General features: G+C 36.4%; 3 protein-coding genes and 1 pseudogene across 3 annotated transcripts; all 4 read left to right on the forward strand.

The window, feature by feature from the left end:
* The first annotated feature begins 532 nt into the window (after positions 1-532).
* LOC107907472 (ADP-ribosylation factor 1) lies at positions 533-3,980 on the forward strand. The gene is given in 9 exon segments (XM_016834870.2): positions 533-638; positions 641-655; positions 764-802; positions 976-1,038; positions 1,687-1,705; positions 2,589-2,700; positions 3,066-3,113; positions 3,228-3,358; positions 3,694-3,980. Coding segments are annotated over 9 exon segments (546 nt in total). The 5' UTR covers positions 533-553; the 3' UTR covers positions 3,728-3,980.
* A 1,116-nt stretch (positions 3,981-5,096) lies between these two features.
* LOC121217980 (putative disease resistance RPP13-like protein 2) lies at positions 5,097-6,827 on the forward strand (annotated as a pseudogene).
* A 4,955-nt stretch (positions 6,828-11,782) lies between these two features.
* LOC121217416 (uncharacterized) lies at positions 11,783-12,757 on the forward strand. Its single transcript, XM_041092985.1, has one exon. The coding sequence runs from the start codon at positions 11,966-11,968 to the stop codon at positions 12,389-12,391; it is 426 nt and encodes a 141-aa protein (XP_040948919.1). The 5' UTR covers positions 11,783-11,965; the 3' UTR covers positions 12,392-12,757.
* A 2,119-nt stretch (positions 12,758-14,876) lies between these two features.
* Positions 14,877-17,692, forward strand: LOC107907471 (late blight resistance protein R1-A-like). Its single transcript, NM_001326996.2, has one exon. The coding sequence runs from the start codon at positions 14,877-14,879 to the stop codon at positions 17,460-17,462; it is 2,586 nt and encodes an 861-aa protein (NP_001313925.2). The 3' UTR covers positions 17,463-17,692.
* Positions 17,693-24,316: the final 6,624 nt, after the last annotated feature.

Genomic DNA, 24,316 nt, shown 5'->3' on the forward strand with positions numbered 1-24,316 from the left:
TAGATCCATTGCAATTTGGACTTATTTGATTCCTTTTAATAGTAGAGGGACTAATTTGATTCAGTTCTATAATACAAGGATCTCTCAAGTACTTTAACCCTAATATTGCCCAACCGCAGCCGTTATATTTCCCTCCCAAATTTCAAGGACTGCAGTCTAGCTGTAACCGCGTCAGTAACTTACAAACTACGATGAATTCCCAAAAAGAAATGACGTGGCCCAATCATCTATTTGATGCACCAGTTCCATCACCGCATAGTATAGTACCCCATTTTTTCCATCTTCTTTGTTGCTTCGCTCCTTATTGTCTCCATTTCGATCGATTCCCAGGAAATAAATTAGAAAAGCGCCAAAAAAGAGAGAAGAATTTACAGTCTTTGCAATTATTCCCCCTGTCTATTTCTCGAGTTTTCAATTTCACCGCACTCGGGATCTCAACTCTTCTTGCAAGCAGGCCCTCTCCTTTGTACAGGGAGGAAAAAGAAGGGGTGCTGCTTTGCAGATCGGATCCAAATTTCATGCACTGAGAGACCTATTTTCTATATTTAACGATATGGGTATACTGTTTACAAAAATGTTCTCTAATCTGTTTGGAAACAGGGAGGCTCGGATCCTTGTTCTCGGCCTTGACAATGCTGGCAAACCACCATTCTCTGTATTATATCGCTTCCTTATTATGTTTTAAGTGACTTTTATATTGGGTTTTATTAAATGGGCATTTTCCATTTTCTTTTTTTTAATAATTTCATGGTTTTGGTTGCAGATCGACTCCAGATGGGTGAAGTTGTCTCGACAATTCCAAGTTAGTCTTCGTTTTTTTCTTTTTTTTTTCAATTTTGTTTGTTTTAAAGGGAATTATTTAGCATTTCGATGTATAAGGGAGAAGTAAGTTAATATTTGCAATTAAGAAGATCAATGGGTTTCTCTTTATGTTTAAGAATTGTTATTTTATTTACTTTGTTCTTGATGGTGCAGCAATTGGATTTAATGTCGAAACAGTGCAGTACAATAACATCAAATTTCAAGTGTGGGATTTAGGTATGCCGATCACTCCTTCTTGATCTGGATCTTTAACATGTATAGTAGATTTTTTATAGTAATGTCCTTAAAAGTTTGATAATATTTTCTTATCGATTTGATTGTTTGAAGGTAAAGAGATGGCGAAGTTCATAATTTCTTATATCAAAGGCTTGAGATAATGCCTGTTATTGTAAATCTCAACTGCATAAAGTAGCTTTAATCCACAACTTACGTGATTCTTTTGCCTCTTGTCGATATCTTTATATATCTGTTCTTGGTATTTCTTCCGTAAAACCATCATAGTAGCAGCTTTAAGCAAATTTACACCACTGATCACTCTTTATCATCAAAGCTTTACTTTTCCGTTACTGGATGAAATATGATATTATATGGGATATTCTGTCTCTAGCTGCCAATCCAAAAGCTATTTCTGCAAACTTAAGGTTCTTTTCTGATTCCAAGTTTGCTGTTATTCAAAGCCACTGAACTTTGTCAAAACTAATAGTATTAAGTTGTGGAATTTTAATGCTTTAGTATTAGACTGAAATGTATTAATTTAATACCTTGTTCTGCAATTTTGCTTTCTTTTATCATTTGGAGCTTTAATATTTTAACACAAGTGATGTCAATTTCTTGTCTTGATAACATCTTTATTTACTCATGCAGGTGGACAGACAAGTATCAGGTAACTTTCACAAACATTCTTTGTTTTTATATTCCTTCATTATTTGCTAATATTCTGCTGGCCAGTGGCAACTTCGAAATAAGATGTTTGGTTTCTAGAAGCTCTATGTAAAGTTTGTCTTTATGAGTCTGCATCTGGCCGCTTAGAAATTTAATTAAGCTAACAGTTTTTGCTCTCAAACTTATATGACATCCGTAAGTTCTTTTAAGTTGTAAAAGAGGTGTATGTCTTTATTCAGTTCATGCCAAACTTCTTATAGTTAAGGTGTCTGCTTAATAAAGGATCATTTTAATCCATTGGTTGTAAGTTTTTTCAAAGTTAGTTCATAGACTTTCAAGGGTATTTTATGGATTTTCAACAAAAAAAAAAAGAAGGTATTTTGTGACTGGATATAACTAGGATTTTTTTTTTTTTTTGCATTATTGCTAAAAATGAACTTCTTGAAAAAGCCACAAATTAGACTATCTTATTCACTCTGTGTTTTAGGGAAACCAGGAATATGAGCCTAGATTTTATAACTATTGTTATTAACAATCCCATGGCTAATAAGTGATTTTCCGTTTTCTTTTTACCTTTAGAACAAACTAACTTTGAGTCTGTCATAGCATTTCAATGTTGTATTCATGGGATGCCACTGTTTGTACCACTTTTATAATTAGGACTTGGGATTTAATTTATTAGCGTTATTCCAGGTTATCTCAATGTCTAAAAGTGTTGAAATAAAATAAAAGTTTACATCTATGCTTTCGTGTGTTCATGACAGGCGAAAAGATTAATCATCCTATTCAATTTTAGTATATGGTTCATATTTTGTTCCCATATTCAATAAAACGGTGCTTCTAGTATAGACCAGCCTAGTTTCTTATTTCATTTTGCTCTACAGGCCATATTGGAGATGCTACTTTCCAAATACTCAGGCTATAATCTATGTTGTTGACTCAAGTGACACAGATAGGCTGGTGATAGCTAAAGAAGAATTTCATGCAATCTTGGAGGTAAACCCATCAAGATGTATTTTACTAGTTTTCCTCTTTCTTAAAAACTTCCTAAAACCTTGCTATGGTATATCTTGTAAATATTCCATGCATTGAAGATGATATATAGATTACTTTGCAGGCGGTAACATTGATCTCATGGTCCACTGTAGTAACATTTGTATTTTAGAAGTTTGATAAAAAGAAAGAATGCTACATGAAAATCTTCTTTCTGCTCCCTAGAATGTGATGATGACTTGTTTATATGTCTTTAACCAACAGCGCTTACTTGGTGTTTACAATATCCTACTTCATTTGTCAATGCTGGTTTTATGTATTTCATTAATGCTTCTTCTGGACAAGTTTCAAGTGTGAATCTTTTACAGGAAGAGGAGCTGAGAGGAGCAGCAGTTCTTATTTTTGCAAATAAGCAGGTTGGTACATTTCCTTTTTCTTGTTCAAGTATCGTGAAACTTTTTTCTTCATCTTATTTTAGCCAATTGGCATTGCGCAAGAGCTGATCATGTGCACATTCTTGGTGTATACAGGATCTTCCAGGTGCACTTGATGACGCTGCAGTTACAGAGTCTTTGGAGTTACACAAGATAAAAAACCGACAATGGGCTATTTTTAAAACTTCAGCAATAAAAGGGGAAGGTCTTTTTGAAGGCTTGGATTGGTAAGTTTCATGTCTCACATGTAATTCATGTTATCCTTGAATATACTTGGCAAAATTGCCTTGCAGCCTATGCGATGATGAGATTCATTGCATGTATTTATAAGTAAGAACTTCAAAGTGATTTATGCCCGTGTTCTATGCATCTTTCAACAATAGAAACTAGTTTTAAAGTAAATCTATCAACTCCTTGAACAAATCATCTTTTAAGTGGTAGAATGCTGAGTCATTTGTTTATGCACATCGAGTCGTTCATCATCAAAGTAAGGGATCTGTGAACCTATTTGATCATCCTCTGTAACTCCTAAAGGAAATTAATTTATTGGTCATCATTGTAGGTTGAGTAATACACTTAAATCCGGAAGCGGCTAACTCTTAGCATGAAGAATTTGAAGCATTGCTGCTATGTGATCCAGATGGAGTGGGGAACGAGCAATGGTGTTTTGCTTAGTATTATGATCTGATAGAAATTTGAGCCATGAGAAAAGTTGTGTCAATTGACCTTCCTAAATTTCTGCTTTTATTATTATTTTTTTGGGGTAAACATCTGGTATACATGTAAAATTTTTGTTAAACATTTAACCATTTCCTTTTATTTTATGTTAGCCTCTCTTTTAGTTTTTCATTTCACATTCTAGAAATATATTTATAAATACTCATATTCATTCAAGTATGATTTCAATATCCATATCCATATCCATATCCATATCCATATTAATTATACCCCCATCATGCTTTTTGGAGCCGAAAATCCGGAGCCAGATCCAAAGCTCCTTTTTATGTGATGAAATATAGCAGGGAAAAAAAGAAAGGAAAAGAAAATCTCACAATTTACTTTTACAATGCAGAACTTTGATTTCATTGTGAAATCTGAACCCCCAACATTTGTAATCTCAAAAGAAAATGCAAACAGACAAGTAATAATAATTAATAAAAACATGTTATTACATGTATTAATTTCAACTTTACCATGCAATTAATTCTGCAAAGAGTAAAGGAGACTTCCACAGGTCTTTCTTTATTTCTTGACTTCTTCATTGTCTAGTCTTTATAGCATCACTATACTTCGTGTTTAATGGGTTTGTCATCTGAAGATGCTTATATTTCGAATAAATAAAATTTATTAATTACATCAACAAGTGATGAGGAAAAAAATTCAAATCCAAATCATGTAAATAAAATTGTTGAAAGAAATAACTATAAGCCCTGAAAATATTAATTCGTAAAACAAGTATGAAAAATATTTTGATTATAAAAAATATTTATTAATTAAAAGTAATCTCAAACAAACTCCATCCCAACCTCCTATGATTGAAATAATATATATAAAAGGTTTTAATAAATAGTCGACCCAACCCAAATGATTTCTAATCAATCTAATATTATCGGACCTAAAAGCTGCTGAAGATTTCAGTAAAATGTTGTTGTTCTAGTGATGATTTCAAGTATACGAGGTTTTACTTGATAGAAGATGAAAAAAAATGAAGGTAGAAGAAGAGGAAGTCATATGATAAGAAAGATGAAGAATTTGAAAGAAAAAGTAAATTTCTTTGTCTCTTTGTTTGGTAAAGTTGAAAAATCATAACCATAGTTGTAATGATAATAAAACTTAAATTGAAGCTAATGGCAGGGGTTGACTTAATTTAAATATTGTTATTACAGCATACATGAGCACAAGGAAGCTCGTCACGCGGTTGTTGTTGACTTGTTGCTGTGTCTCTTACTAAGTTGGGCATAGACGTAGACGATGGCTGTTCTATAAAAATAGGGGAGGAAGGTCGAGTTGCCAAAATAACAAGGCAAATTAGTTTTTGTGTGAGTAAAAGGAAATAGAAAGGATGGACCCCTTTCCTCTAATAACTTTTCTTTTACAGACAGTGACCCCACTAGTTAAACAAGAAGCTAAGTTGATTTCGGAAGCCAGGGATAATGGTGCGCTTACTTCATGCTGAGTTGCAGTTCGTTGACAAGCACCTCCGAACATGTTACGACAGATTTATGGACGATAGCATGGTGAAGGAATGGCTGAGCCAGATCCAAGATTTAGCGCTCGAGGAAAAGGATATCGTCGACACATTTGAAACTAAATATGGTCTCCACAAGCGGAGGAACTGGGCAGCCAAGATGTATTATGGTTTGCCTCATGCCGGAATGCCTAGGGAGGTAGCCACAAAAGTAAAATCGATCAAGAAGAGGATGGAAGAAATCGATGGCTACAAAAACAAGTATTGCGTTGAGCGCCAAGCATAAGAGAGCAACTTAAACACGGAAAATTAGTTAGAGAGGCATAGAAGGGAAGTGGAGGAAGTGGAAAACGGGGTGGGATCTGGCGATGCAACGAAACGAGTGAGTGAGATGCTGCTTAACAAAAGGCCAAGTTTCAGTTGTAGGGATGGCTGGTGTAGGCAAGACCACTTTAGCTAAAGCGATTTATCAGACCAGTGAGCAAAAGTTCAAGAATCGGGCATGGATTTTTGTGCCTAGCAAATATAGAATGAGGGAGCTGTTGTTGGGTCTCCTTGAGAATCTAATGTCTGTTGGGGAGGAGACATTGAAGCTGGATGATGTGAAGTTGGCCGAGAAGCTGAGGAAGTTGTTACTAGGCAAGAGATATCTGGTCGTCATAGATGGTGTGGAGAAAGCTCAACTGTGGCAGGAATTTGAAAAGAATAAGGTTTTCCCCGACCACCAAGATGGAAGCAGAGTATTGTTGACTACTTGCTCAAATGGTGTGGCTTTACTAGCAAGCTCATCACCTATTCGTACTCATCATCTCCAATCCCTGGGTGGAAAGGAGAGGTCGGAACTCCTCGAGAAGTTAGTGTTCAAAGACGGAAGCTGCCCGGAACATCTGGTGAACAAATTGCAGCCAAGTGTGATGAGCTCCCACTTGCCATTGTCTCTTTGGCTGGTTAGATATACTTACCAACCCCACTTGATACCTTAACCAAACAAATGGTTCACCATATTTTGGTATATTAGCTTTGAACAATGATAGCATACCGATCACCTTAAGGAATGCTTTCTCTATTTGGGTGCTTACCCTAGTGATTGTGAAATCCCTGCAAGGCAAATCATCAACCTTTGGATAGCAGAGGTACTTGCAAAGGGAAACAATGAAGCAAGTGCCGAGCTAATTGCGGAGAGATACTTGGATGAACTGATTGATCTATGCTTGATCGAGGTAGCCAGAAAAAGATCAGACGGAGTGTTAAAACATTCCAAATCCATAAACTTTGGCGCAACTTCCGCATTACGAAAAGCGAACGCACAAGGTTCCTTGATGTTCAAATGAAGGTAGGATCACATCCACGAGCTGAGATACATTTTGTCTGATCCGAATTATTTATCCCACCTACACTCGTTGCTATGTTTCCACAATAACGGTAGCCTTGATTCAGATGAATTTACGTTGAAATTCGATCATCTCCCAAATATTAGTGCTATTGAAGTTATGGTCAGCATGCAGTAACCAAGACTGTCAAAGGCACTACATGCAGAAGCTGCTGGTTTACCTAGTCAGCAAGCTGTTTTTGTTTCATTTTGTAATCTTAAGTTAGTGTAATGTAACTTAGTTGCTTTGTAACTATGTTAGGTTTATGCTTGATGTAATTTTGATGTTGATTGAGCTGATAAATCAGCTTTGTTTACTTGTTCAAGCTAATTAGCACAAGTTACCATGTGTATTAGTGGTAGTAGGTGAAGTTTAGGTCAACCTACTGTTTTGTCAAGATTGTAAACTTGTTTATGTATTGGCTTTGGGCCATTTTTGAAGTTTAATGAATGAATTCAACAAGTTTTCATCCATATGCTCTCCATTTTTAGTTTTGCTTCAAATCCATTTGAGTTTTCTGCTTTGTTTCTTCTACAAGTCACGAGACTTGCTACACAAGCATTCTGCTGAAGCTTGCTGCTGCTGCCTCTTGCTCCAACAATTGGTATCTAGAGCCGTATTCTTAGAGGACCTGTTGTAGTTCAACATCAAAACGATGGCATCATCAGGTTTTTCACCAGCTTCACCACCTGTCTTCAATGGAGAGGGCTTCAACATTTGGGCAGTTAAGATGAGGACTTACCTGCAGGCATTCGACCTATGGGAAGTTGTCAACTCAGATGCTGAGCCAGCACCTCTTCGAGCTAATCCAACAGTTGCTCAAATAAGGCAACACACTGATGAAAGAACAAAAAGGCACAAGGCCATGTCATGCATACAGAACTGTGTGACAGATGTGATCTTTATGAGGATCATGGCCTGTGAAACACCAAAGGAGGCTTGGGACAAGCTGAAAGAAGAATTTCAGGGGACTGAGAAAACAAGGCAACAACAGCTGCTCAACTTGAGAAGAGATTTCGAAAATCTAAGAATGAAAGAGGAAGAAACAGTTAAGCAGTACTCAGATCGGATTATGGCTGTTGTAAACAGTATAAGGCTCCTAGGAGAGCAATTCAGTGAAGCTAGAATGGTTGAGAAAGTCATGTCCACTCTACCAGAGAGGTATGAAGCCAAAATTTCATCCCTCGAAGACTCAAGGGACTTGACAACTATCTCCTTAACTGAGTTAATCAATGCCTTGTATGCACAAGAGCAAAGAAGAGCCAGCAGACAAGAGGAGCACCAGGAAGGGGCTTTTCAAGCCAAAGAAGCCTCGAGCATCAAAACTCATAAAGGCAAAAAGTTCTGGAAAAACAGGCCTAAGCCTGATGCTGCTAGGAGCAGTGACCAACTCTGCAGACATTGTAAAAGAGCTGGTCATCCAGAAGATAGATGCTGGTTTAGACCAGATGCAGTATGCCAACACTGCAAGAAAAAAGGCCATGCTGAAAAAGTTTGCAAGAATAGAAGCAAACCAAGACAGAATCAATTTCAGCAACAAAAGGCAGAAGCTCGAGTAGCTGAAGAAAGCAGTGATCAAGAAGAACATGTTTTTGCTGTGTCATGTGCAGCAAATCTGAAAAAGGGTTCAAAGGGCTGGCTTCTAGATAGTGGGTGCACAAACCACATGTCACCAGATGCAACTATCTTCAAAACCCTGGATAGAACCTGCAAAACCAAAGTAAAAATTGGAAATGGTCAGTTAATCAATGCTGAAGGAAGAGGTGATGTGCTGATCCATACCTCCACAGGTGGCAAAATCATTTCAAATGTACTTTTGGTACCTGAAATTGATAGGAACCTTCTCAGTATAACTCAACTACTTGAGAAAGGTTACTCAGTTGTTTTCAAGGAGAAAGAATGTCAAATTTTTGATCCAAGTGGATCAAATCTCATAACAGTCACCATGACTGATAAATGTTTTGAAGTAGACTGGCCAAATGACTCACATTCAGCCTGCATAGCCTCCACTGATGACTCGAGACTCTGGCACCAGAGGCTTGGACATGCAAACTACAAATCCATAGCCCGCATGGTCAATGAAGGTCTGGCAGAAAATTTCATCGATTCAGTGAAGAATGATGAGGTTTGTGAGATATGTCAGCAAGGAAAATTGGCAAGATTGCCATTTCCAACAAGCACAACATGGAGAGCATCAGAGAAGCTCCAGCTTGTGCATACAGATGTGTGTGGACCAATGAAGACTGAGTCTTTCAAAGGAAGCAGGTACTTTATTTTATTTATTGATGACTTAACAAGATACTGCTGGATTTATTTTCTAAAACAGAAGTCAGAAGTTCCATCTGTGTTCCTGAAGTATAAAGCTGCTGTTGAAACTGAGTCTGGTTGCAAACTTAGAGCAGTGAGGTCAGATAATGGAACTGAGTACACCTCAGCTCAGTTCCAAGCCTACTGTGAAGAAGCAGGTATCAAACACCAGTTGACTAATGTGTATACACCCCAACAGAATGGGGTCAGTGAAAGGAAAAACAGAAGCTTGATGAACATGGCAAGATGTCTTCTGTTGAGAAGAATTTGCCCAAACTCTGTGGGCTGAAGCTGTTAACACAGCAGTCTATCTCCAAAACAGGCTCCCAACCAAGGCTCTGGCTGAAAAGACTCCATTTGAAGCCTGGTTTGGGTTTAAGCCATCACTGGCTCATCTCAGAACCTTTGGTTGTCTGTGCTACACACAAGTTCCAGCTGAGAAGAGAAGCAAGCTAGATAAAAGAGCTCAAGCAGGGATCCTGATCGGCTATAGCTTGGTTAAGAAGGGCTACAGAATCCTAGAACCTGCTACAAACAAGATATTGGTTAGCAGGGATGTTGTTTTCAATGAAAAAGGACACTGGAATTGGGAGAAGGCTGAACCAGAGGCAGTGGCTGAAGATCTCGCAGTGGACCAAGTTGAAAATGATGAAAACACACCTGAAATGGATGTAGATGATGTTCCAATCAGAGGCACTCGATCACTGGCTGATGTTTATGAAAGAGCACAAGTGGCTACTGTTGAACCAAGTTGCTTTGAAGAAGCAGAAAACCAGGAGGACTGGAAGCAAGCAATGATTGAAGAAATCAGAATGATTGAAAAGAATCAGACCTGGAGTCTGGTTGATAAACCAACAAACAGGAAGATTATTGGTGTCAAATGGGTTTATCGAGTAAAGAACAATGCTGATGGTAGCCTAAACAAGTTAAAGGCTAGATTGGTTGTGAAAGGTTTCAGTCAAAGGTATGGGTCAGACTACCTGGAAACCTTTGCACCAGTGGCCAGGCTAGACACTATCAGACTGCTAGTTGCCTTAGCAGCACAAAAACAGTGGCTGATACACCAACTTGATGTAAAATCAGCATTTCTGAATGGATTCCTTGAAGAGGAGATTTATGTGGAGCAACCTCAAGGTTTCAAGGTGTCTGGCAAGGAAGAAATGGTGTACAAGCTCAACAAAGCCTTGTATGGCTTGAAACAGGCTCCAAGGGCCTGGTATAGCAGAATAGATGGCTATCTGACCAGTCAAGGATTTGAAAGAAGTCTTAGCGAGCCAACTCTGTATGTTAAATCAACTAGTGCTGAAACTCAGCTCATTGTCTCAATATATGTCGATGACCTACTGGTGACAGGAGGAGATCATGAGATGCTAAGCAGCTTTAAAGTCAAAATGCAACAGCACTTTGAAATGTCAGACTTGGGATTGATGTCTTACTTCTTAGGCATGGAAGTAAACCAAGCTAAGAATGGGATTTGGCTAAGTCAAAAGACCTTTGCTATGAAGGTTCTCAACAAATTCTCAATGGAGAATTGCAAAGCAACCAGCACACCAGTTGCTGTTGGAGAAAAACTCTCGAGCCAAGACAAGCATGAAAAGGTTTGTGAAACAACCTATCGAAGTCTAGTTGGATGTTTGTTGTATTTGACTGCTACTAGACCTGATATAATGTATGCTGTGAGTCTACTCTCGAGGTTTATGCATTGTTCAAATGAAAGTCATTTTAGAGCTGCAAAAAGGGTTCTAAGATACATCAAAGGAACTTTGTCCTATGGAATGCAGTTTACCAAGGCTGAGAACTTGAAGCTAGTTGGATATTGTGACAGTGATTGGGCTGGTTCCTTGGATGACATGAAGAGCACTACAGGTTATGCATTTAACATAGGCTCTGCTATGATTTGCTGGAGCTCAAAGAAGCAGGGAGTAGTGGCTCAATCGACTGCAGAAGCAGAATATGTGGCTGCTGCTGCAGCAGTCAATCAAGCCATATGGCTTAGAAAAATTTGAAAGATATCAATCATGAACAAAAGGAAGCAACTGAGATAATGTGTGACAACCAATCAGCAGTTGCTATTGCAAAGAATCCTGTTTTTCATGGAAGGACCAAGCACTTCAACATCAAACTTCATGCAGTTCGAGAAATGGAACAAGCTCATGTTGTTAAGCTGATACATTGCAGTTCTGAAGAGCAAATTGCTGATATTTTAACAAAAGCTCTAAGTGTTTCCAAGTTTCAACACCTGAGAGCTAATATGGGAGTTTGCAACATGCTAACCAAGGAGGAGTATTGAAGTTATGGTCAGCATGCAGTAACCAAGACTGTCAAAGGCACTACATGCAGAAGCTGCTGGTTTACCTAGTCAGCAAGCTGTTTTGTTTCATTTTGTAATCTTAAGTTAGTGTAATGTAACTTAGTTGCTTTGTAACTATGTTAGGTTTATGCTTGATGTAATTTTGATGTTGATTGAGCTGATAAATCAGCTTTGTTTACTTGTTCAAGCTAATTAGCACAAGTTACCATGTGTATTAGTGGTAGTAGGTGAAGTTTAGGTCAACCTACTGTTTTGTCAAGATTGTAAACTTGTTTATGTATTGGCTTTGGGCCATTTTTGAAGTTTAATGAATGAATTCAACAAGTTTTCATCCATATGCTCTCCATTTTTAGTTTTGCTTCAAAATCCATTTGAGTTTTCTGCTTTGTTTCTTCTACAAGTCACGAGACTTGCTACACAAGCATTCTGCTGAAGCTTGCTGCTGCTGCCTCTTGCTCCAACAAGTGCGCTGGATCTAGGATCTACGTATGTTACTAAGCTTGGTGGAAGCATAAAAGGTTCACTTGTGTTGTAGTATTTGAGAATAAATCATCCTTCCTTGAAACGTCTTCCTTCTTCTTTATGCAGCCTATCTGATCAACAGACACTTGATATCAAAAATACTTGTGTAAAACGCTTGCAATGTGGGATTTGGGAAATGCAAAAGCTGAGGCATCTTTCGGTGCCTCACCAAACTACGCTGCCTAAATGTTCTGATAATTGTGACAGATGTTTGCCACATCTCCAAACTCTTTCAGCAATAACTCCTAATAGAGAAACTGCAGCTCTCATCATTCATTACAGGTTTCTGAACTTGATTAAGTTGACCTTAAATAGCTTGGACATGGGGAAGACAAAGAAATGCTTGCAATGCCTCTACAAGTTGGAGTGTCTTCAGAAACAAAAGGTTATCAATTGTGCTGTGTTTCCAATAGCAGGGACATTCCCAACAAGACTGGTTAAGGTAACCTTGGTGAGAACCGACCTAGTTGCTGATGATGTAATGAGAACATTGGAGAAATTGGGTCATCTCCAGGTGCTGAGACTGCAACAAGATCCATTAGGGGGGCCAAGCTGGAAATGACAGACAACTCATTTCCTCAATTGAGATTCTCTTAATGGAAGAAATTTTATCCAAACTTGGAGGATGGGAGATGGAGCCATGGGCAGCCTTGAAGAGTTCACCCTCTGTCGTTGCCATGAACTAAAATCGCTTCCACATCAGCTTTGGCAACTCCATGACATGCACCAGATAAAGGTGAATTCTCCCTCACATTGCTTGAAACGAGAGCTTGAGCAATTAAGAGCGGAGCAACGTAAAGTCCATATACATTTCTGATGACAAGAAGAGTGGCCTCTTTATTGAAGACAGTCGAATAGTGAAGTTTTTTCCCTCATCAAATGAAAAGAATGGCAACTTGTATTTTGTACTTTACATTATGTATGTTAAATCTCCTTTCATTTTCGTTGGTCAAATGCACACAAAGAAATTCACTTCACTGTTTTGGATTACGTCAAATAAACATTTTAAAAAGTATTTAAGAATAAAAGCTAAAATGGGAAAATGTGTTACATTAGTTTAAGATTGGAATGATGACAAATGTAGTAATTAGTAAATATATAAATGAAGCACATGAAAATTTTGTAAGTGATTAATGTACCAAATACTAAGAAAAAAACACTAAAAACTGCTAGTATTTGCATGAATATATATATTTCTTTTTTATTGAAAGATCACAAAATCTGCAGCCCAATCTGGTATGATTGAGTGGTTTTTCCTTTTATAAAGCCCAAATTTGAAGCTTCAGTTTCGGTTTCAAATGAGGCTGTCTAAAACTGTATGATTTGGGCCCAAAGTACCCATTTCACTCCCATTATTTTTATTTTATTTTCATCCTCCTCCTCATCTGTAAGGAAATATCAGTCAGCATATCTACTTTTCCATCAATGAATAAGATGCCCCATTATCAAAGGAGAATCAAAGGAAAGGAACAGATGGAGGGACCTGTCATACGACACACTTAAAAGGAATGCAACGTCAATGGCGATGCCTAATTGTTACTTACAGCAGGTTCCAAAGATTTGTTCCACCACGCGTGAAGGAATCAGATTCGACTGCTCCCAACTTACATGCAACGTCAATATCAATCCTCATATAAAGCTGATTAAAAGTTGATTTTTAATATTAAGAATAGCATCCCATTCACCTCCCATAACAGTGATCATTTTGTAACATTTTAAAGTTAAGTGACTAAAACATAAATTTACTGTTAATTTAGTGATCTTGGATGTAATTTATCCATATTTATGTTACATGCACGGTGAAGACTTCCTGCATTTGGGAACATTTTCACTTGTCTTTCTTTACTTCATTCTTGTACTTTAATCTATCTCAACCAAGATTAAGATTCTGTATGTTGAGAACTTTGGTTGGTTTATATTTGAAAAAAATTATTGATATTATTAAAAAAAATAACTATAAATTTAAAAAATATTAAAAACATGTACAACCAAAACATCTATTTTAAATGAAGCATTTCGAAAGCGAATTTGATTAAAAAAGGATAGCCATGTGAAAGTCAACTTTGAGCATGTGAACAACTTATTGAAATCATTTATCATTTTCAATTAGTTGAAAGTCCTAAATTTATTTTTTAAAAATCGGTTTGTTTAAAACTAAGGTGTTGATAGAATAAGTATTTAATTAAATGCATTATTTTTAGTGTAAGAAAAATAATAATTCAGTATGCCATGTAATTGATGTGGTACGATTAAGTTCGAGCAACAAATCGAAAGGAGGCGGTTTTTGGGCATGCTATAGGGCATTTGGTTCCGTACAAATATGCAAATAAGTTTAAATGTAATTTTGATGGGGCCCTCTCTGTTGACAGTGGGTATTCGGGGTGAATTTGTGCGGTGCATCTCGAGTTTTATAAAGATCGCAAAGTCCATCTTTCTGCGGTGGAAGTCATGTCTACTCATCATTGCTTTATTGAAAGCAAACTACTTTGAATGTATTTCTTATCCTGTTTTATCATTCATACTGTTAATGTTGATAAATTGTTACAACAGGATGAAAATAAGATAGGACTTAGAAAAGGGTGTATTGGGTAAGCCGGTTGATTTGGATTTAATCTGTACCACTTATTTTCATTTTGTTTTCTTTTTATCAGTTTTACTGATTTAATGAATTTGATTTTATATTTAAAAAAAATCAAATATAAATGTTTAGTTGCCATCAGCATTAGGATATCAACCTCATGTCAAGCATGATTGCTTAATTTGATTTAAATATATATAATAATAAATGAAAATTGACTTTTTGGTTGGATGATAACATCACTTATGTAAGCTAAAATTGCAATTTAAAATCAGAAAATGAAATCCTCGAGTTCTTTTTCATTCATACTTTCATAAATTCAACTATAGTTAATAATAGATCATAAATGCAGTCCAGTTTCTTATAATAAAAAAACAAGGTAGGTCTTAAATTCTTATAAATGCAAGCAGTCCAGTTTCTGAAATAACAAGGCAAATTAGTTTTCTGAGTGACTAAAAAGTTAGGGAGGATGGAAGCCATTGTATCTATAATAACCGAGCTTTTACGGGCAGGGATCCCACTTGCAGCAAAACAAGTTCAGTTGATTCGTGGAGCTCCTGAACGAGTGCAATCACTTCAGGATGAGCTGCAATTTATTGAGAAGAGCCTCAACCAATATGATGGCGCATTCGTGAAGGATAATAAGGTGAACGAGTGGCTGACCCAAATCTATCGTTTAGCTCTCGAAGCAAAGGACACCATCGACACATTTAAAACTGAAAAACATACCCAAAACCAAAGGACCCGGGTGGCAAGGTTGCTTTACGCTTGGCCTCACGGCACAAAGCTTCGTAAGATCGCTTTAAAAGTTGATATGATCAAGAAGAAAATCGAGGAAATTGATGGTTACAGAAAGAAGTACTGCGATGACGGCCAAGTAGTAGCCAAGCGGAAGCGCAATTCAGAGTGGTTGGAGAAGCAAAGGAGGGAAGTTGAGGAGGAAAACGTGGTGGGATTCGGCGTCGCGGTTGAGCAAGTGACCAATAAGTTGCTGACTAAAGCGTTAAAGCGTGATGTTGTTTCAATTGTTGGGACGACTGGTTCCGGCAAGACGACTTTAGCTAAAAGGATTTATGGGAGTATTAGCAACCAGTTTCAACATCATGCGTGGGTGTTTGTGCCTAGCAAATATAAAATGAAGGACTTGTTGTTAGTCATCCTTTCGGAACTGATGCCGATCGAAGAGGAAACATCGAAGCTAGACGATGTGAAGTTGGGTGAGAAGCTGAGGAACTTTTTACAAGGCAAGAGATATCTCATTGTCATGGACGGTGTAGAAGAAACTCAACTATGGGAGACCTTAGAAAAGAACAAGGTATTCCCTAATGAAAAACATGGAAGCAGACTGTTATTAACTACTCGCTCAAAGAATGTGGCTTCACTGGCAAGCTCATCGGGCAGTCGTATTCATAATATTCAACCTCTTGATGATGAAGCAAGGTGGGAACTTTTGGAAAAGCTGGTGTTCAAAGATGAAAAATGCCCTCAAGAACTGGTTAAGCTCGGGAAACAGATTGCTACCAAGTGTGCTGGCCTCCCACTTGCTATTGTTTCTTTGTCTAGTTTACTAGCCAGAAATAAAACATACGGGAACTGGTTGCAGATCATTTGCAAGGTCACTTGGTACCTTAATCCACAAGACAGTCAACCAAGTTTTGGGATATTAGATTTAACCTATGATACTACAATACCAGAACAGCTTAAGAAGTGTCTGCTTTATTTGGGTGTTTTCCCTAGTGGCTTTGAAATCCATGCAAGGCAAATCATCAACCTCTGGGTAGCAGAAGGACTTATAGAAGACACAATGAGGTCAAAAGCTGAGGAAATTGGAAGGAGATACTTGGAAGAACTAAATAGTTTAAGCTTGATTGAGATTACTAGAAAAAGATCAGACGGTGGTGTAAGAACATTTCAAATCCATGAAATTTGGAGGATGTTCTGTGTTTTCAAAAGTGAAAGCATTGGGTTTCTTCAAGTTCACACCGAGTTCGGATCACATCCATTTATTAGCGGGCAATGGTCATGGAGGCTTTCCATTCATTATGATTTGAGGTACATTTTGTCTAATCGAGATTATTTACCCCATTTATGTTCTTTGCTTTGTTTTCACAACGAGGCTAGCCTTGATTCAAATAGATTGACATTACAATGCAAACATTTCTCGAGACTCAAAGTGTTGGATTTAGGATCTACATGTGTTTCCAAGGTTCATGGAAGCAGAAAAAGTTTATCTCTTTTGAAGTATTTGAAGTTGAATAGTCCTTATTTAAGCAGTCTACCTCGTACCTTGTTTAGTCTCCCTAATTTACTGACACTTGATATTAAAAACACTTGTGTTATACTTCCATGCTTGCCTAGTGGGATTTGGAAAATGCAGAACTTAAGGCATCTTTTGTTACCTCCACATACCACGTTGCCTAAATGTCCTGATCATCAAAAACGTTTATGGCATCTACAAACTCTTTCAACAATAACTCCTAATGAAAACACTGCAGCACTCATCTTTGGTTCTAAGTTTCCGAGCTTGATTAAGTTGACTTTAAATAGTCAAGACATGGAGCAGACAAAGAGATGTTTGGAATGCCTCTACAAGTTGCATTGTCTTCAAAAACTAAAGATTATCAATCTAACTAAGTTTCCAACAGCAAGGACATCATTCCCAGCAAGTCTTGTTAAGGTAAGCTTGGTGAAAACCGACCTAGTTGCTGATGATGTAATGAGAATGTTGGAGTGTTTGGATCACCTTCAGGTGTTGAAACTGCTAAAAAAGTCCATTAGGGGACCCAAGCTGGAAATGACACCCAACTCATTTCCTCAACTCAGATTCCTTTTCATGGAAGAAATACTTGTTAAAACATGGAGGATGGGTGATGGAGCCATGGGCGGCCTTGAAGAGTTGACCATCACTCGTTGCCATGAACTAGAATCACTTCCAAAGCAGCTTTGGCAACTCCATAACATACGCCAGGTAAAGGTGAATTCTCCCTCTCAATGCTTGAGACGAGAGCTTGAGCAGCCAAGTGTGCAACGATGTGAAGTCCAAATACATTTTTGATGACAAGAAGAGTGGCTTCTTTATTGAAGGCATCTAATCAGTCAAATTAATCATTTTTCTAATTTTCTTTTTTATTTTGTATGTTATATCCTGATATATATTATCGAAGAGTGGTTTGGATTGTCTACTTAATTTATCTTTGTTTCGATTATCAATTAATCGAATAGATTTTATACAGCGATGAACTTAATCTTCAAGTAAGCTAAATTATACAATAATTTTTACGTGTACGATGAAAACATCAATTTTAAGTTATGCATGTCAATATATCATTAATATGATTTATAAATAATTAAAACTTACCAAAAAAAACCATTAGTGATAATTGAAGAGAAAAAAGATTTATGCCTAAACAATTTAGACTTAATATCAATCATTTAAATGTGTAAAATCTCTATCACAAATGGAAAAACAGTTATGAATGGAAATATAGAAGTAGTCATAAATGGAAATTGAGAATCAAAGGAAAGGGGTGGATGGACGTGTCACACAACACCCTTGAAAAGGAACACAGTTTGAAGTGCAATGTGATGCCGGCAGCAGCAGGTTGCGAAAGTCTGGTTTTAATTTTTAATTTTTATAAGCCATCAATATTTTACTGATTAAGAAATATGAACAAGGTTAACTCAACTAATTAAGTTGCGAAAGTCCACTTTAAATGAGTAACCAATGTTTATAATTTAGTACAACCACCTTCAACACATCATCTTCGATTTTTAAAAAGGCATGCCAATTGATTCTATCTTAATATTGTTTAATAATTCAATTAATGAGGGGCTGATCATCGGCATCTCATGTCATGCATGATTGTATGAATTATTGACTTCACTTCAATAAATTGCAAATTTATATTTTGGTCACCAACTTTAAAAAATTATAAAATGGTCATTAAATTATTTGAAAGATTTCACTGAAGTCATTAAACGGTTAAAATCGTTGTTGTATGATTTTTTCTATTCTCACCTCCAGCACCACTCGAAAGAGAAAATATTCGAATAATTTAATGACTATTTTATAACTTTTTAAAATGTAAACTTAGGGTAGAAAAAATTGAAATTAAGTGGATTTTAAACATTATTGCCAAGCTAGCTAGGGGACTCCAAGAGTAGCTTTTAGTCTCCAAACATGTAAAGTCTTTTTAATTTTGCTAATGTTATCTCATGATACTATAGCTAATTAGCTCCCTATTTATATGAACACAGCATCCTTCCGTTAACGCATTTGAGGTCTACATGTTACCAACTTCGGAGGCCCTAAAATAGTAAATATACCCACAGTTAATGCATAAATTATATATCATATGAAAAAATATATATATTTAGTGCAATATTTTCTGATTTTATTTTACAATTTTTACATGAAGTATGCACCATACCCACCCTTCATTAATTCATAAAGTTGGTATTTTTCCTATTTTGCTTCATTATGTTAACAGTTCCAAAATCTTGTAATAGCAGTCTGGTCCTGTAAATTTCACTATTTATATTGTTTTTTACTGCATTTGATTCATTATAGGTGAAATCATATAAAGGCAAGTCGTAAACATGAAATTTTAGAATTATATATATGTGTGTGTAAAAAACAAAATTATTTATCAAATAAAACAGAAAAATGGGTAGCATGCAATAAATTAGGAAAACCTTACACTACACCAAAACAGGCTTTTAGCGGCATATTTTGTGGCGTTTGGACGACAAACGCCGCTAAAAATCGCGCATTAGCGGCGCAAAAAATAAAACGCTGCTAAATATCAGGCATTAGCGGCGCTTCTTGCGAAACGCCGTAAAAGAACATCATTAGCGGCGTTTACCATCACGCGCCGCAAAATCTCAAGACCAAAACGCATCGTTTTGGTCTTGATGTATACTAGAATTAGTGGCGACTATGATAAAACGCCGCTAAAGCAAGTATTAGCGGCGCATTGTCGAAAGCACCGCAAAAATCTTAACGAGAACGCATTGTTTTGTCTCGCTGTATATTAGCATTAGTGGTGCTTACGAAAACCCACCGCTAAAGCAAGTATTAGCGGCGCTTACGAAAAGCGCCGCAATATATGTTAACCAAAACGCAGAGTTTGGTCTAGAGGTATATTAGAATTTGTGGCGCTTATGGGAAAACGCCGCAAAAATCCTAACCAAAGCGCACCGTTTTGGTCTTGGTGTATGTTACAGTTAGTGGCGCTTAAGGGAAAACGCCGCTAAAGCATAATATTAGCGGCATTTTGTGAGAAGCGCCGCAAAATATCTTAACCAAAACGCAAAGTTTGGTTTTGAGGTATACTAGAATTAGTGGCGCAAAGGGAACATGCCGCTAAGGCATACTATTAGCGACACGTCTGGAGAAGCGCCGCAAAATTTCTTAACCAAAACGCAACGTTTTTGTCTTGATGTATACAATAATTAGTGGCGCATACTGGAAAACGCCGCTAAAGCATGCTCACCAAAACGTAGAGTTTTGTCTTAAGGTATATTAGAATTAGTGGCGCTTACGGGAGAACGCCGCTAAAGCATACTATTAGCGGCGCGTTTTGAGAAGTACCGCAAAATATATTAACCAAAACGCAGCGTTTAAGTCTTGATGTATACTGGAATTAGTGGCGTCCACGAGAAATCGCCGCTAAAGCATAGTATTAGCGGCGCTTTTTGAGAAGCGCCGGAAAATATCTTAACCAAAACGCAGAGTTTTGGTCTTAACCATGCACTATATAATGTAGGTTATTATATATTTAGTTTATCGTATTTGGTTTATGGTTTATAGTTTAAAGGCTGGGGTTTAAGGTTTAGAGGTTATGTGTTAAGGGTTTATGGTTTACAGTTTAGATTAACTAGTGTTTTGTAATTTATATATTAATTAATTTCTTATATAATTGTAAAAGAGATAATATTAATTTGGTTCTTTAAAATTGTGTGAAGATTTGGTTCTTCAAAATCGATATAAGCTATATCCAAAAGGATATCCCCATCTTATCCCATCTCGGTTCAGTATTTTTAGTGCTTGGTTTAGTATAATATATATATGATTATTAATTTAAGATTTTAGCTAGGTCATATTTAGGGCCGGGTTGCTATTTTAAGGTTATTGTAATTGATCAGGAGTGTATATATATGATGTAAGAGCTGATCAGATTTAATGTTTAGGGGTCAGGAGCTGAGTTAAACGTTATGGGTTAGGAGTTAGGGATTTATGGTTTAGCCAGGGATTTAGGCGGGTCGGGTTAGGGTATTAGGTTTAGATCTTACATATGTAAATGGAATAACAAAGCTTGGTGGACACTTGTATGAATTTAGGGTTAGGGTTATAGGGTTAGGGGTTAAAAGTTAACAGTTAGAGACTTAGGGTTTAGATCTTATTTAGTTTTTTTAATTTATATTTTAAATATGTTCTTATATTTTTGAACATAAATAAAAATTATTAACCAACAAAATCTGAAATAATTAATAAAACACCACATTAAAGCACGATAAAACAATAATTCTTAAAGAAATAGAAAAAAATCAATAAATAGAATAAAAAACAGATTAATTAATTCTATTTAAACTTACATATGTTAATGGAATAGCAATGCTTGGTGGACACTTGTATGGATTTAGGGTTTGGGATTTAAGGTTTAGGGATTTTAGGGTCAGATCAGGGTTTTGGGTTTAGAGTAATTAGTTTTTTTAAAATATATTTTAAAAATTTAATCTAAACCAATTGATGTATTTAATTAATATTAGTTTAAATAGAATTAATAAATAAGTTAAAAAAAGTATTGATATATATATGGATGGATATATATTTAGGTATAATTAATTATTTTGGATATATATATAGGACCAAATTATAAGAAATGAAATAAAAATACAAACAAAAAAGACAAGAAAACCTAAACTTTATAATTTTATATAATTCTTATAAATATTACTTAAAAAGTTTAGAATTAATTATTTAAAACGTTACCGTTTGGTTTAAGTAAAATAATTATTCTGTGGCGTTTTTTTAAAAAAGGCCAGAACTCTGCATTGAAGCTTAATAAAACGGCACAGTTTTCGATTAGAACTTTAACAATTAGCGGTGTTTGTACAAGAAACACCGCAAAAGTGACTTAAAATTTTGGTTGAACGACGCGGTTTCTGTCCACGATTTTTAACTTAGCATTTTCTCTATATTAACTAAACGACGCCGTTTATGTTAATTTTTCGTGGCATTTGTTTATGAAACGCGTGAAAAGTGACTTGATATATTGGCTAAACGTCGACGTCTAACTTTAGGAAATTAATTTTTAGTGGCGCTTTAAAGGAAAGCGCCAGAAATGTGCATTAAATCTGAGCAAAACTGCGCCGTTTCAGATTAGAACCTTCATTCTTTGTGGCACTTGTCAAGAAACGCCGCAAATACACAAGCTATAGTGGCGTTTTTTCAATAAACACCGTGAAAGTGTCTTAAAATTTTTGTTAAACGGCGTCGTCTCTGTACACGCTTTAATACTTAGCATTTTCTCTATATTAATTGGATCTTCGAATGTTCTGATTACACCTGAGGATCCTACAGAAGTTCAAAGTAATTTTACATTTAATTTACATGTGTGTTGACTTATAATTGATTTATTTCTCAAATTCTTATATTATAATATACCATTTGTAGCTGAAAATAGTGGGACGCGCAGAGGTCGAGGACGTACGCTACTTAGAGAGTTGTACGAGTTAGATCCAATTGAGCATGTCAAAGTTGGACGAAACAGTTTTGGTCAGCCTGTTGGATCAGAAGCTCGACTTTTAGCAGGATACATAGGTATTTTAGCACGAAATGCGAATATGTTGCCTATCAACTACGAGTTATGGCATCAAATGCCGATAGCAACAAAAACCAAACCCTCAATAATATTAAGGTAACAAAATGTTAATGTCATCTGTAATGCTTGGGAAATAGTTTCATTTTTATTTACTTTATTGACTTGTGTTTTTTGTAGGCGAGGTTTGCTTTAGAGGTCTCGGATGCTTATGTAAGGAAGGCATTGGGAAAAAGATAGAGAGACAATAAAAGTACTTTGAAGAAAAATTATTATAAGACAAAAACAACCCTCAATGAGAAATTGCAAAATGTCCCGCCGGGTATGTTGAGGTACCAATGGGAAGATGCGGTTAAATTTTGGCATTCGAAGAAAGGCGAGGTATGACGTACTTCCAAACAATTGTAATTATTTTGGTTTATAGTATTTACTATTTACGTACTAAAAATTTCATAACGTAGGATCGTGAACAAGTTGGAAAAAGCATCATGCAGAAACAAAAATTCACTCACACAGTCGGGTCGAGAAGTTTTGCATGTGTAGCTGAGGCGGAGGTATTTTTAATTTTTTAATATTGTCAAATATGTATATCTTTCCATTAAATAATATTTTTACTACTATATTGTAGGAACTGTCGTCCGGTCAAAAAGTTAGACGCCTTCAACTTTTTGAAATTACACATAGGAAGAAAGATGGATCTCCCATGACTCCTGAAGCTGGTGAAGTAATGGTATGTTTACTTAATACGATTTGACTTGTTTTAGTTATTTATAGTGTTTATTTTCTAATGGTTTAATTCATTGGTTGTAATGCGACTATTGTTATGTTGCATATGTTTTTTAATATATATTGCGTTCCTAACTATGTGATTTATTTATTAGGAAAAAAAGGCGGAGTACGAAGCGATTGCTTCTAGTGATAGTTTTGTTCATCTTGAAGACATTGATAACCGGATTATTACTAAAGTTTTGGGTCCTAAAGGTATGGTCGGGTTCGATTTCAAGGATCTTTTGTTAGCCCAACCCAATATTTTGGATCCAGCTCGCAGCAATACATGGCTTTGGGGAGTCAGGCTCAAGCTGAAATTCAGAGGTTAAAAGACCAGATGACTCAGATGCAAGCGACCACAGCTGAGGTTCAAAGGAAATATGAAGAACTCCAGCTACAACTTAAAGCAGAGGCGACAGCGAGGGAAGCAGAGGCTGCAGCGAGAGAAGCAGAAGTTCAAAAGAAATATGAAGAACTTCAGCTACGACTTAAAGCTGAGGCGGCATCGAGAGAAGCAGAGCAGAGCAGAAAGTACGACGAACTCCAGCAGCAGCTTCAGAGTATGATGAAGATGTTTCAGTCGCAACTTCCGCCGTCATAGTGTATTGCATAAATATTTTTATCATTTTAACTTTTAACATTTTTGCAAAAATAATATGAATTCACTTTTATTTATTGATATTAATATTATTTTATTCGTTTAATTTGAAATATTATATAAATTTATTGCTTTTAGCTGGTTTAGATGTGGTAGCTTTTGATTTGTTGCTACAAGAGGGCTGAAAAAATGAAAAATTTAATATAATAAAAACCCAAAAATAGTGGCGTTTTTGTACAAAAGCGCCGCGAAAGATTATGATCTCTAGCGGTGTTTTTATACAAAGCGCCGTTAAAGAGCATGTTCTTTAGCGGCGCTTAATAAAAAATGCCACTAAAGATCATGTTCTTTAGCGGCGCTTATAAAAAAACGCCGCTAAAGAACATGGTCTTTAGCGGCATTTTTGTTTGTAAACGCTGCAAACGTTTGCGACGATTTCGTTAGCGGCCTTTTTTACGGCGTTTAGTGGCGTTAAAAAACGCCACTAAAGACCTGTTTTGGTGTAGTGTTACATTATTCAAGATCTGTCAAATTAATGACCATATTTATCAAAGTTATGATTCCCTTGTCTTTCTTAATGTTCCCAATGGGCATTTAATCACCACCTAAAACTAATGCTTCAATTTATTAAATGTGAAGATAAGGATGACTCGTGAACCAAATTGCATTTATGATTGTAGTTGAAAGTGGGCTATACTCAATATTGTACTCAATGCAAAT

The sequence above is a fragment of the Gossypium hirsutum genome, chromosome D05 (genome assembly GCF_007990345.1).
Source record: "Gossypium hirsutum isolate 1008001.06 chromosome D05, Gossypium_hirsutum_v2.1, whole genome shotgun sequence".
Lineage (NCBI taxonomy): Eukaryota > Viridiplantae > Streptophyta > Magnoliopsida > Malvales > Malvaceae > Gossypium > Gossypium hirsutum.